The sequence below is a fragment of the Rhinopithecus roxellana genome, chromosome 5, assembly GCF_007565055.1.
Source record: "Rhinopithecus roxellana isolate Shanxi Qingling chromosome 5, ASM756505v1, whole genome shotgun sequence".
NCBI lineage: Eukaryota > Metazoa > Chordata > Mammalia > Primates > Cercopithecidae > Rhinopithecus > Rhinopithecus roxellana.
Genome location: NC_044553.1, coordinates 64,068,379 through 64,080,635, shown reverse-complemented (window position 1 = coordinate 64,080,635; position 12,257 = coordinate 64,068,379). Strand labels below are relative to the sequence as shown.

The 12,257-nt window shown below is 50.2% G+C and overlaps 1 protein-coding gene across 19 annotated transcripts in view; it reads left to right on the top strand.

Annotated features, from left to right (window-relative positions):
* The first annotated feature begins 1,394 nt into the window (after positions 1-1,394).
* The window catches only part of TPM1 (tropomyosin 1), a 29,243-nt gene continuing 18,380 nt past the window's right edge, over positions 1,395-12,257 (top strand). For 7 of the 19 annotated variants that reach the window (XM_010374207.2, XM_010374211.2, XM_030931605.1 and 4 more), the window contains exons 1-2: positions 1,395-1,694; positions 2,784-2,909. In XM_010374207.2, the coding sequence (XP_010372509.1) occupies positions 1,581-1,694; positions 2,784-2,909 (240 nt within the window). In that variant the 5' untranslated portion in view covers positions 1,395-1,580. Of the gene's footprint in view, positions 1,695-2,462; positions 2,589-2,783; positions 2,910-7,080; positions 7,475-12,257 lie in introns of those variants that run through there. The other 12 variants (XM_010374217.2, XM_010374219.2, XM_010374221.2 and 9 more) reach the window with 5 other exon arrangements.

Genomic DNA, 12,257 nt, shown 5'->3' with positions numbered 1-12,257 from the left:
GCAGTTGGGTTAGTGGAAGAAACCCGATAAAATCCTGGAGAGGAACTTGATCATTCTCTGAAGGACTACAAGTTGTTTGGCCTGCCTGATCTGCTCAGCTACCGTCCGGGGAATATTCGGTAACCATGCAGTACAGACTGTGAATTATTCTGTGGGGACTGTTAACAAGACCCTCACCAACCCTGCCTCAGCTGAGCTCAGGGCTTGGGGGCAGCCCTCTCTCTTCCCCTCCCACTGAAGCTCTGAAAAAAAGCAGGCTTTCCCCCTTGGGGGATGGGAGCAGTAGAGTTCAAAATAAGAAGTGTTGGGGGAAAATCCTCCTGCTTCCAAGCACAGCTCACACGGCAAAGCCGGGCCTGCTCCCTCCTCAGAACTGCGGCTGCGGATGCAATGACTTAGCCGGGATAACGCCGATCCCATGTTTTCCGAAACCGGGCACCTAAGCATCTAACATGGAAAGGCCGACTCCCTAAAATCAGTGCAAGAAAAATTATAACAAGTTAGATCTGGAGGGACCTCAGGAGATCATCTACCCCCCGGATTTAAAGTTGAGAAAGCCGCGGGCAGCAAACAAGGTCACACAGTTGCTGGTGGCAGAGTAGAGACCACGGACCAAGTTGCGTGAGTCTAAATTCAATGTTCTTAAACTGCCACCCGCACACACACGCACACCTTTTTGGAGGCACCGCACAGCAAGCACAGAAGTACGCCACTGAGTCCTGTGTCCCTAAAGTATTTGACTGTCACCTCCGCTGGGGGAAAGGGCACGCAGAAAACAAGACTCCGTGTGCTGTCGCTGTGCCGCCCCCTGCCTTTCTGACCCGCGCCCGCAGAGAAAGTCTCAGAAGCCGCCCCAGGCTTTCTCCCACGTTCTCCCTTTCTCTGTTCCAGTTGAGTTTCCAGAGTGTGAGCGCCCAGGATGACACCTGGCTGGCTGAGAGCTGCCTGGGAGGCGCTGGCGGGTGCCGAGAGCGCACCGGCCCTGACGCAGGGTGCGGCACGGCTGGGAAGCCTCAGGGCCTTTGGCTAAGCGCGCCGGGGGACGGCCCAGGGGGGCGACGCGCATCCACCACTTGGCCCGCGCTCTCCCAGCCTCCGGCGGCTCAGGGCGGGCTCGGCTGGGGACCCTAATGGCAGGGTGTCGGCCCGGAGAGAAGGGGGCGCGGAGGGCAGAGGGTTGCGCCTCAGCCCCGGCTAGGCCCCAACGCCCTCTCCCTGGCGCGCAGGTTTAGAAACAGGGCGGCCTCGCTCGGCAGCCGACTCGGCGGCTCGGGTCCCCATATATAGTCATATCCACCGTCAACTGGGAGGCCGGCGGCCGGCAGCGAATGGGCGAGCGGCCCCCGCGGGAGGAGCGGGGAGGGGGCACGGGGCGGAGGGAGGAGAGGAGGAAGGGGGGCAGGAGAAAAAAGCTTTTCCAAAAAAGTATTGGCTGTCTTGAGGAATGCGGTCCCCCCCTTGGGAAAGTACATATCTGGGAGCAGCAGGCGACTCCGCGCTCGCACTCCCGCTCCTCCGCCCGATCGCGCGCTCGCCCCGCCGCTCCTGCCGCAGCCCCAGGGCCCCTCGCAGCCGCCACCATGGACGCCATCAAGAAGAAGATGCAGATGCTGAAGCTCGACAAGGAGAACGCCTTGGATCGAGCTGAGCAGGCGGAGGCCGACAAGAAGGCGGCGGAAGACAGGAGCAAGCAGGTCTGCGCCTCCCCGGCCCTGAACCCGCGCCCCGAGCGCCGGGACCCAAGCCTGGCACCCCTGGCTGGATCCCCACCCCAAGGACTCGGGGAGCCACCACCCTACCCCCACCACCACCCAGGGCGGCCAGGGCGCGCGTCTGGAAAGAAGGAAGGGAAACGCAAGAGCCAGGCTTAGTCTAACTTTGTAGTCTGGTCTGAGGACGCTTATTTCCCTTCTCTGGTTCCCATGGCCCGCGAAGTCAAGTCCTAGAGGCGCTTTATTCTCAGGACTGGGAATCAGTTTGGGGGAGGGAGGAGGACACCCGGTTCCTGGGGACGTTTGAAGGAAGGGCGCGGGATGGAGAAAGGGGGTCGAGTAATTCAAATGTTATAAGTTATTTGACTTTTGACTGGGGAGAAAGGAACGTTAAACTTGGGAAGGAAAGGGGAGTCATGGAGTTGTTACCAAAGAACAAAGATGGGACGGAACGGAGGCTACAGCCCGAAAGCCAGGCCAGCAGTGGCGTTCTTCTGTGTCCCCAAGTAGTGGACTTGAGCCCGCTGAGACCTCGGCAGGAGTCTCCTCCCAGGGCAGGTGGGTGTGCGGGGTGAGCCCTGGAGCGGTTCCAGCTCGGGTAAAGAGAAAGTTACCTCGGGTCCCTTGCACTCCATCTCGGCGGCGGCGCCCCGAGCCCCAGGGGCCCCAGTCAACCCGATGCCCGTGTGTTGTGTGTGTCTAACACCCGGTCCGTGCCGGCCGCCCGCGCCCGCCCGCCGCTGCCCCCAGCTCGAGGAGGACATCGCGGCCAAGGAGAAGTTGCTGCGGGTGTCGGAGGACGAGCGGGACCGGGTGCTGGAGGAGCTGCACAAGGCGGAGGACAGCCTCCTGGCCGCCGAGGAGGCCGCCGCCAAGGTACCCGGGGCGCGCGGCACAGCGTGGCGCATGAATGGCTAACTCTTTCTCTTTCTCTCTCTCCCTCCCTGTCTTTCCCTCTGTCTCTCCCGCTGTCCCTGTCCTTCTGGTTCTGTGCACCCACACCCCTCCCCTTCGGGATCACGCTGCCTGCTGCACCCCCCTCCCTCCCCGTACCCCCTGGCCAACTCCCAGCTGGAAGATGAGCTGGTGTCACTGCAAAAGAAACTCAAGGGCACCGAAGATGAACTGGACAAATACTCTGAGGCTCTCAAAGATGCCCAGGAGAAGCTGGAGCTGGCAGAAAAAAAGGCCACCGACGTAAGTGCACGCTCACACTGCTTCCCTCACCTCTTGCCTGCGTGGCCACTTTGCGGTCACCACAGGGCTGGAGAGCAATGGAGGAAGGTTACCTTCTCCTGCTGGACACCTGCACACAGCCCTGCCATGGCCCAGAGCATTGGATGCCGCCTCTGACTGCTACTGCACACATTCATTTATATTTCATCCACTCCTCTCTTCTTCTCCTTTCCTTTACCTCCCTGGGGGTGGAGGTGGGTGGATGAGAGGCTGGGAGAATAGGGCAGCTGAAACTGGACTCTGGAGGTGAACTTCACTTCCCTGGTGGCAGAAAACCCTTGAGGTGTCATCACCAAGGTTTGTGGAGAGAATGCCAGGTTTTCTTCACTTTCTTTCCTTTTGCCATCTCCAGTGGGTGGGAAGTTCTGGATTTTGGTGGTGGGTCTAGTCAGGGTTCAGAGAACCTGGCCTCTAAATGAAAGAAATGACACCATGGTACTTTTACTTAGAAGGTTGCACTTCATGGTGAGGCACAGAGACACTTGGAGGCTTCCTTTCTCACTAGCGTAAGCCTTAATCCACCCCTTAAGATCTGCCTGGGAAGATGATACTTGCTTGGGTCTGCAGTCTGAAGGCACTAGGTCCAGAAAGTAAGCTATGAGTTATATATAGCTCAGTGCTTTATATGGTATAGTGAGCTAGCTGCCCCCTGCCCCTCCTGCCGGCCCCACCCCCACCTGTCAGCCTTCTGACAACCACCACATAGTTGCAGGGGTGATGCACACAGCTAAGGCTCTCCTAAGCTCTTTGTCCACTGCCCTTTGGAAGCTTTTTAATTGAGGGCTTGCCTCTTCTGCCTCAGAAAGTCAAGCCAAAGGACCAACTTCTTTTCACACCATTGGATTCCATGCTAAAAGCTAATTAAGCCTAGAGGCCCAATTAGAAAAGAATTCCTTGGGAAGTTGGTAACAATTCCAAGAATGCGTGAAGCACAGGGAAAGCTATGCCAGCAGTTGAAACACCAAGGGCAACAGCAGACTTTTTTATATGAAAGTAACATGCAAATAACTGAAGGGTCTCAGGTCTTGAAATTAGTAAAGGCCTTTGTAGCATGAAAGCCTTGAGATGTATGTCCAGGTGTGCTTTGTAAATGAGAAATCCAGAGAGGACATTTAGAATCTGACAAAAAGAAATTTTCAGTGAAAAGGTTCCTGGAAAGGGGATTTGGGGGAAGCACTGATTTTGCTAAAACATTTAAATTATAAACTACCTGGCTTTGGAAAAAGAGCCAAAAACCATATATAACTCTGAGCCTACTTTGTATAATGCAGATCAGATGCCTGCTCTATATATGGCTAAATGGAAGATGCCTGCCTCCCGCAAATTCTCCAGCAGGACGTTTATTTAGCTTTTTCAAAAGAGCTGCTGATAGATCAAGGAAAGATAGTCCTTATAAGGAAAAGAATGCAGAGAATTTGAAAATAGCCCAGTAAGACTGAAGGCAAAAGAGGGAGAAAAAGGTTACTACAATTCTTTAAAAAAAAAAAAAAAAAGGATAATAATTATTATAACTATGCAGTGCTAACATGTCTTTATTGAAAAGTCTTGTTGAAGGGAGCACTGGAATGGGGTGGGGCAGAAACGGAAAAGAAGTTATTTAAAGTCAGCTGGTGTGGGAAGCAGCAGGGGAGGGACCTTCTTGCATCTTGTTTTGCTTATTTTTCCCACTGGGGAACTGCCCCTAAATCTGGCATATATGGTTTTTTTGGTAGTGTATTGATCACATTCCCTTTTAGGACACTTTAGGTTGTCTGGAGTTTGCAGCCCGTAGGAATATTGAAGAAGTTAGTGAAGAAATGCTATACAGTCATTTGTTGATTAACGAAGGGGGATAAAGTCTGAGACATGTGTCGTGAGGTGATTTCTTCATTGTGAAAACACCATAGAGTGTATAGTCCTTACACAAACCTAGAGGGTATAGCCTACTAAACACCTAGGCTACAAACCTGTACAGCATGTTACTGTACTGAATACTGTCAACAATTGTAAGACAAATCAGCAGGCCATAGGAATTTTTTCGCTCTATTATAATCTTATGAGGCTACTCTCATATATGCAGCCCCTCGTTGACCAAGACATCATTATGTGGTGCATGACCGTATTCAGAGTGGTAGTTTTTTATTTATTAAAAAATGGTCAGAACTTGAGGAGGAAGAGACAGATGTCACTAGAAAAAGGGAGAAGTGGGGTGAGGGAGAAGTCAGCTTCTTGAGGTGGAATAATATTACCTTTGGGATTAGGACATTTCACTGTCATTGTTCACCAGTGTAAAACACTTTTATATTTTTCTACTATTACTAAAAACATTTTTCTACTACTTTACTGATGTACTTTACAAATCCTATTCTGGAAGTGGGCTCTTCCTAGCTTAGAAGATTGTCATCCAGGAGTAGTATCCCTGATGGTCTTGTTTCGAATTTTGTGTTGTCGTTCCACCTAAGTCAAAAGTGAGGCTGAAGGGGATCAAAGACTCCATTTTTTTCTGGCCCCCAGTCTCTTCCCCAGTAACTGTGATATATCTGATATTTATAGCGTGTGAGTCTTTATCCCTTTGTAGGTCTTTGCTTCCTAACTTAGGGATTCTCAACCTTCTCTAAACATAATCACTTAGGAAGCTTTTAAAACCCACAGTTAGGATGCACCCAAGGCCAGTTAAATCAGAATCCCTGGGGGTGCAACCCAGGCGGCAGCATTTGAAAAATACCCAAGTGATTCCAACCTGCAGACAAGGGTGAGAACTCTTCTAAACTCTTGCATAATGACATCAGCATGAAAACGAACTCACCTGAAACTGACTTTCCCAGGACATTAAGTCACTAATTGGCTGCTTAGAGCACTTGCTAGTGTCCAGCAGTTTCCTGGCAGCTCCTGAAGGTTGCCAGACACCCGGTTCCCCCATTCTCAATGTTGGAGGCCCACAGTCTCTGCACTTAGGGGACCAGTTGTAACCTCCCCGCCTGACCAGATAAACCACGTGAAAACAAAGCGAGAAGCTCCCACCTACAGGATGCAAGGACCCAAGCTGGGATTTGTGAGAGTCTCAGCAGAGGCTATGAGGAACTCCACAGAAAATGAGTCAGGAAAGCAAAAGTTCTTTGTTAGGGCTTGGAGGAGGAGAGGGTTGTCAAGCATGTTTTCTTTATTATTGCTGGCTTTAAGAGCTTTCTGTGACAAAGCTGAGGAGAAAAAGCCCTGAGACTTAGAAGGCATTTAAGAATACATCTCAGGGGGGAAATCAGCGGCGATTGTATCTGCAGTGGTTTTCTCCACCTGTAGCCAGAGGCTCCTTCATAGGGTTCTGTGGCTTTCCTTGGGGTGCCTTTTAAAGGCATCCCAGTCCAGCCCAGGATTGATCGGATTCCAGGAGATGGCAGAGGCTGGTCTGACACCAAAGAAGGCTGTAAAGAGAAGAGACCCTTTGGGTGGCTGTTTTCATGGGAAGTGAGCCCCAGCGAGGTTGGCCTGAGATGACACAGCTGCTTATGGGCCTCAGCCTGACTCTTAAAACAGTGCTTGTGTATTTCTTAATCGTAGTTATCGTTTGAGTTTTTAACTATGTACAAGGTATTGTGCTAAGCACTTTACGGTCCTTCATAATTCTCATAGCAGCCCCATGGGGAAAGTACTATTAGTATTCCCACTTTTACAGATGACGCCCAGAGAAGACAAGTTATTTGTCCGAAGTCACGCAGCAGGAAACTAGGCGCCAGATTCAACGTAGGAAAATTGCATTTACAACAGGAGGTCTAACCACTATGCTCCACACGTGGGTGGTTTTCACTTCGTAAAGTTTGGGGGAATGGGGGTAGTGCTGGGGTTATAATCTTGTGGTTAGGATCAGTCCCTTTAGGGCATATTCCGGCTCCAGACCCGCAGCTCAGCTTCTCTGGCTCCTGGGCATGGGAATCTGGACTCGGGAGCGGAGCACTCCAGCGGCCAGCAGGAGTCGCTATTGCCCTTAGCAGCCAGCTAGGTTTACCCGGGTCACCACGGCGCCGGGGAGGGGCCTTAGAAGTGGAAGCCAGAACTCTCGTGCAGTGGCCTCCCGGAGCGCCCAGCCCACCAGGTACCCCCGCCGCGCTCCGGGCGCGCCTTTCTACCCGCCGCCTCGAGCATGCGCAGTACCCCGGCCGGTCCCGGGATCCGCGGCGCGCACCCCGCCCTGCCGTGCCCGCCCCCGGCGCTCGTGAGCCCGCCTGCGGTTAGTCTGCGCCGCCCTGGAGATCGCGACTTCCGGACTGCTCCTGGCCGCAGGGGGCGCCGCCGTCGCACAGAGAGGCCTGGGCGGGGCGGACCGGCGCTAGGCAGCCGGGACAGCCGCGGCAGCCGGGTCCGCAGGGCAGCAGCCGGCCTTTCCCATTGCAGCCCGCCCGCCCGCCTACCGGTCCGGCGCGATGGCTGGGAGTAGCTCGCTGGAGGCGGTGCGGAGGAAGATCCGGAGCCTGCAGGAGCAGGCGGACGCTGCAGAGGAGCGCGCGGGCACCCTGCAGCGCGAGTTGGACCACGAGAGGAAGCTGAGGGAGACCGTAAGGGACCCACCCATCACTCTGCAGACCCCAGAGGCGCATCCTCCCCGGGCAGCCCCACGGCGCCCAGCAGGGCCCTCCTGCAGGCTCCCGTCCCCGGTCCCCACGCCTCCAGGGCGCACCTGGCGCACCTGGGCCAGCTGGCGGCGGGCTCTGGGGAGGGGCCCGGCCTGTTCTCAGCCTTTCCTTTCCATCTCGCTGATCTAAAGTAGATCAGGGGAAGCAGGGGTGGTGTTGAGAAGGTTCCGGAAGGAGCATTTTCCCAGGAAGGGTCTGTTTCTGGGGTGGTGGCTTTCGGTCGTGTCTCTGCGTCCCCGGGAGGTGCACTTTGCGCTGCTGGCTTGCTTTACTCTGAGAGTGGAGTGGGAGGAGGTCCTTCCTCTTGGAGATCCGTACCTTTGAGAAGGGGTGCCGACAGTTCAAGTGGGAGAGATACTGTGGACTTGGGGCCCGGGGATGCTTACACTCCGCCGTCCCCGTCGACCCTGTGGTTTCCCGGAGGCCTGTGTCTCTGAGGTGGTAGAGAGACATTGACAGCTTGACAGCGCCGCGTTCTGCTGGAAGAGCTAATATATAGTACAATACCCTTCACCCTTCCCTTTCTTCAGCAGTCCTCCTTCCCTCTTCTCTCATACAGATAGATAATCCTTTGTTACCAAGTCTTGGAAAAAGTTGGCGAAATATCAACAGTTACTGGGTGTATTCTCTTGCGGGCTTCCCCTCCCCCTTGTTAAATGTAATACCTGGCTTCCTTCCTTTCTTCCAAGGCAAATGTATCCAGCAAACAGGAACAGGATTTCAGAGGTAGTCTAGTATTTGATATTTGTCGATTTTGTGTGTGTGTGTGCGTGTGTGTGTGTGTTTTAATCAAGATACTGAAACAAACACCTTAGGAATGTTATGACAAGCGATAGTATGATGTCTTGCTGTGCTTAATATACGGGGCTGTTCTGAGTTGAGTAAATCGTTCTGGTTAAGTGTTTGTAAGTGGCTGTATGGCTGGCCACAGAAACTTCAAGATCTGAAATGGTCCTCTTTAGAGGAAAGCTCAACTAGAGAAAGTTTCAGATAAAATACAAGCAGGAAAAAGGAAATCAATAGGCAAAAGATAATTCTCAGTATTTGCTTTATAGGACGAGTCAGCAAAAGTCCTGTGGATATCCCTGAACTTGGCTGGGTGGTAAACTAATTCCGACTCCCTAACTGGCTAGCAGCTGTCCTTGAACCATTTGAACTATATAGAATATGATGGGCCGGGCGCGGTGGCTCAAGCCTGTAATCCCAGCACTTTGGGAGGCCGAGACGGGCGGATCGCGAGGTCAGGAGATCGAGACCATCCTGGCTAACATGGTGAAACCCCGTCTCTACTAAAAAATACAAAAAAACTAGCCGGGCGAGGTGGCGGGCGCCTGTAGTCCCAGCTACTCGGGAGGCTGAGGCAGGAGAATGGCGTGAACCCGGGAGGCGGAGCTTGCAGTGAGCTGAGATCCGGCCACTGCACTCCAGCCTGGGCCACAGAGCGAGACTCCGTCTCAAAAAAAAAAAAAAAAAAAAAAAAAGAATATGATGGATAAGGACAAGAACTTTGGACCCAGACTGTCAGAATTTGAATCCTGGCTCCACTACTTACTAGCAGTGGGCAATTTACTTAACCTCTGTGTTTCAGTTCCCTCAGTGTAAAGTGTGGATAGTAACAGCATCTTCCTGTCGGTTAAAGGAGTTACTATGTACAGACAGTACAGTGGTGCTTGGCGCAGCAGGGTAAGTGCTGTGTGCCCACTGTCATTAAAACTGCACAGCCCTGGCAACACAGTGCTCCTTCACCTTCAGTTCCCCACCCAGCAAGGGGTCTTAAAGATGGCTTGCTCATTTTATGACATCATAAAACACTTCATTTACTGCTTTTAATCAACATTTGTTGGGGCGGGGAGCTTGAATGAAGAGGAAGTGGACAGGCTGGTAGGCATGTTTGATGGGTTGAAGTGGTGTTAGTGGTAGAAGTCTGAGGTCTTCTCACCCTGCTAAGAAAGAGTATGTGTGACCTTATGCGGAAGAGCCTTGTATTGACTCCTGGCCTAGTGATTGATGTTAGACACAAAAGGTAAATTTTATGAAGGGCACATTATTCCTTTATTTTAATGTGCATCTTTTGCGCATCGTTTTTATGACAGAACTCTTCCTGTGCCAGTCGGCTAAAGATAATTAATACTTTCATTCTTTTCATGGCTTTATATCAAAAGTGGTTTAAGTGGTTTCATTTTAAGTAATTTTTGCAAGCAGTCTACCTGGGTGATTGAACGCAGAACCTTTTAAGACAGCAACTTGAGGACTGGATCAGACCATTGAAGAGAAACTTTCAGGCTGCAAGTTGTTCCTAACTTCTGAAATTGGAACTGAAGTGTAGCTAACTTAGGTATTTAGCTGTAACTTGGGCTGTGAGTTAAGCTAGCAGTAACAGTTTCTTTTGGCAGCAAAGATAAAGGTTTAGTGACAAAACCATGAGCCACTGCAAAAAATATTTGACCAGAGAGTTGGCCTAAATTCAAATACTCAGACGTTCAGACTGTAGTTAATAGCCCTTATTAAACCAGCCCTTACCTTGGAAAAAGTAGCCATCCCTTACTTCCTCCTAGTCTGTGTTTCCAAGTTGTGTGGATCCTTCAAAATGTTGGAATGAGGCTATTTTGCTTGACATGATTGACTCCAGATCTTGTGACCCACTAGGGTTTTGATTGCTTTTTTCATTATTCAAAAAAAAAAAAAAAAAAAAAGGCAAGAAGAATCTTCCTTTCTGAGTAGTATCCAGCAAACAAGGAGACAGGGAGTTGTGGCCAGAAGGTTCTTAATTAATAACATGATTAAATCATTGGAAATAACCAATTTACAAAAATTCCCAGCATTTTCCCTCTTTACACTTGGTAAATATTTCCGGGATAGGAAACTGAGGGTGCATTTTGTGCTTGCATTGGCACTCCCAGAGTGGCTGTAACTGGAATGTATACTGTCAATTTCCACTTTCATATGTAGGCAAGGCAGAGGCACTACAATGCCTTGTTCATGTCTGTTCTCCCTCATTATACAAATATGCCTCATAAATTATGGGCTTTGGCACACACACAGGAGGTTGTGTTTATCTGTTATCCATGGGAGTGCCCCTTAATGTCATCAGTGTTTTTTCCCCCCTTTCCTTACCATATAAGGGCAGAAGTTTAGCTTGGCTGTGGTCACTTGGTCTTACACAGCAAGTTGGGTGAAACCTTCTTCATATAACTACAGTTTGCATAAAATAAAAAGACCTGACCTTTGATCATCCCAGGTTCCACTCCGGTTCAGTCAGGACTTTGGAAACATATTCCAGAGGATTGATTTCTAGAATATAATATTCTCCCACCAGTATTTTTTCTTAATAGCCTTAACTGGAATACTTTTTCAAAAAGTAAAAGTCACTGCCATTTTTAATTTTCTGTTTTTGTATTGGCTAAAACATCTGGATTTCATGAAAATCTAAGCCTCGTAAAAGTTTTTTTTTGTTTTTGTTTTTTCCAAATCTGATTTGGGATATTATACTATGGTGGGGTGGGCATGCCCTTGATTTCTATATAGTACCATGTTGGGGTGGGGGAATGGGGTGCATGCCCTTGGGCTTAGAGGAGGGTCATATGCATTATAAGGCACCTCAAGTACAGAGCACCAGGAAGTTATTTAAAAACAGATCTGCAGGAAGACATTGGTAGCCTTGACTAATACAGCAGTCTCTTTTTTGAGTAGTTCATTAATTGTTAGAACACAATAGCACTTTTGAAATAAAAGAAACTATCATCCCAAATTGAAAGACTTCACTGGCAGTCAGCACGTGGGGCTGTTGTTAGAAGAAAGCTAACTCCACCGGGTGCGGTGGCTCACGCCTGTAATCCCGGCACTTTGGGAGGCCGAGGCGGGTGGATCACCTGAGGTCGGCAGTTCGAGACTAGCCTAGCCAACATGGTGAAATCCCACCTCTACTAAAAACACAACAATTAGCTGGGCATGGTGTCACGTGCCTGTAATCCTAGCTACTGGGGAGGCTGAGGCAGGAGAATCGCTTGAACCCAGGAGGCAGAGGTTGCAGTGAGCCGAGGTCACGCCACTGCACTCCAGCCTGGGAGACACAGCTAGACTCTATCTTAAAGAAAAAAAAGAAGAAGAAAGCTAACTTAGTACACTAAGAGTGATTTACACGTCTAGAAACAGTTTGTGTCTGGGGTCTTGACCCTCCCCAAATGCCTTGTTATATCTATCTGCTTTTAAATAACAGGTGGTCATATGTCTATGGGCTTGTACCAGCAGAGGCAATAGCAGGGCCTTAAGAATCCCCAGGTGCCATGATGAAAAGAACCTTAGAAAATATCGAAATAACCTCGAAACTTAGAAAAAAAATACCAGAAATAAAAGCTAGTAAAGGTGAGAGATGTGGGGCTTTTGGAGCATAGAGCATAATAAATCAGAATAAAAAGTAAAAATAAGAGAAAAAAGTAGCCCTGATTAAATTATAAAATTAAACATATCTTGAATTCTAACAAACCAAACAAAAATTCTACTAGGCCAGTATAATAGGGCCTGCAGAGCCTGTCATGGGTTCAGGGTTTTCCCATAAAGATAGGTGTACCTCAGATACTACTCCCAGGTCCTGGCTTTAACCTCGAAGCCCCTCTGCTTGTCCTGCTGTGAAACCTCTAGGGCAGTAGGCATTGAATTCTGGGCTAGGGAGTAAATGTTCCGTGTCCTTATGTTCCATGTCCTTACG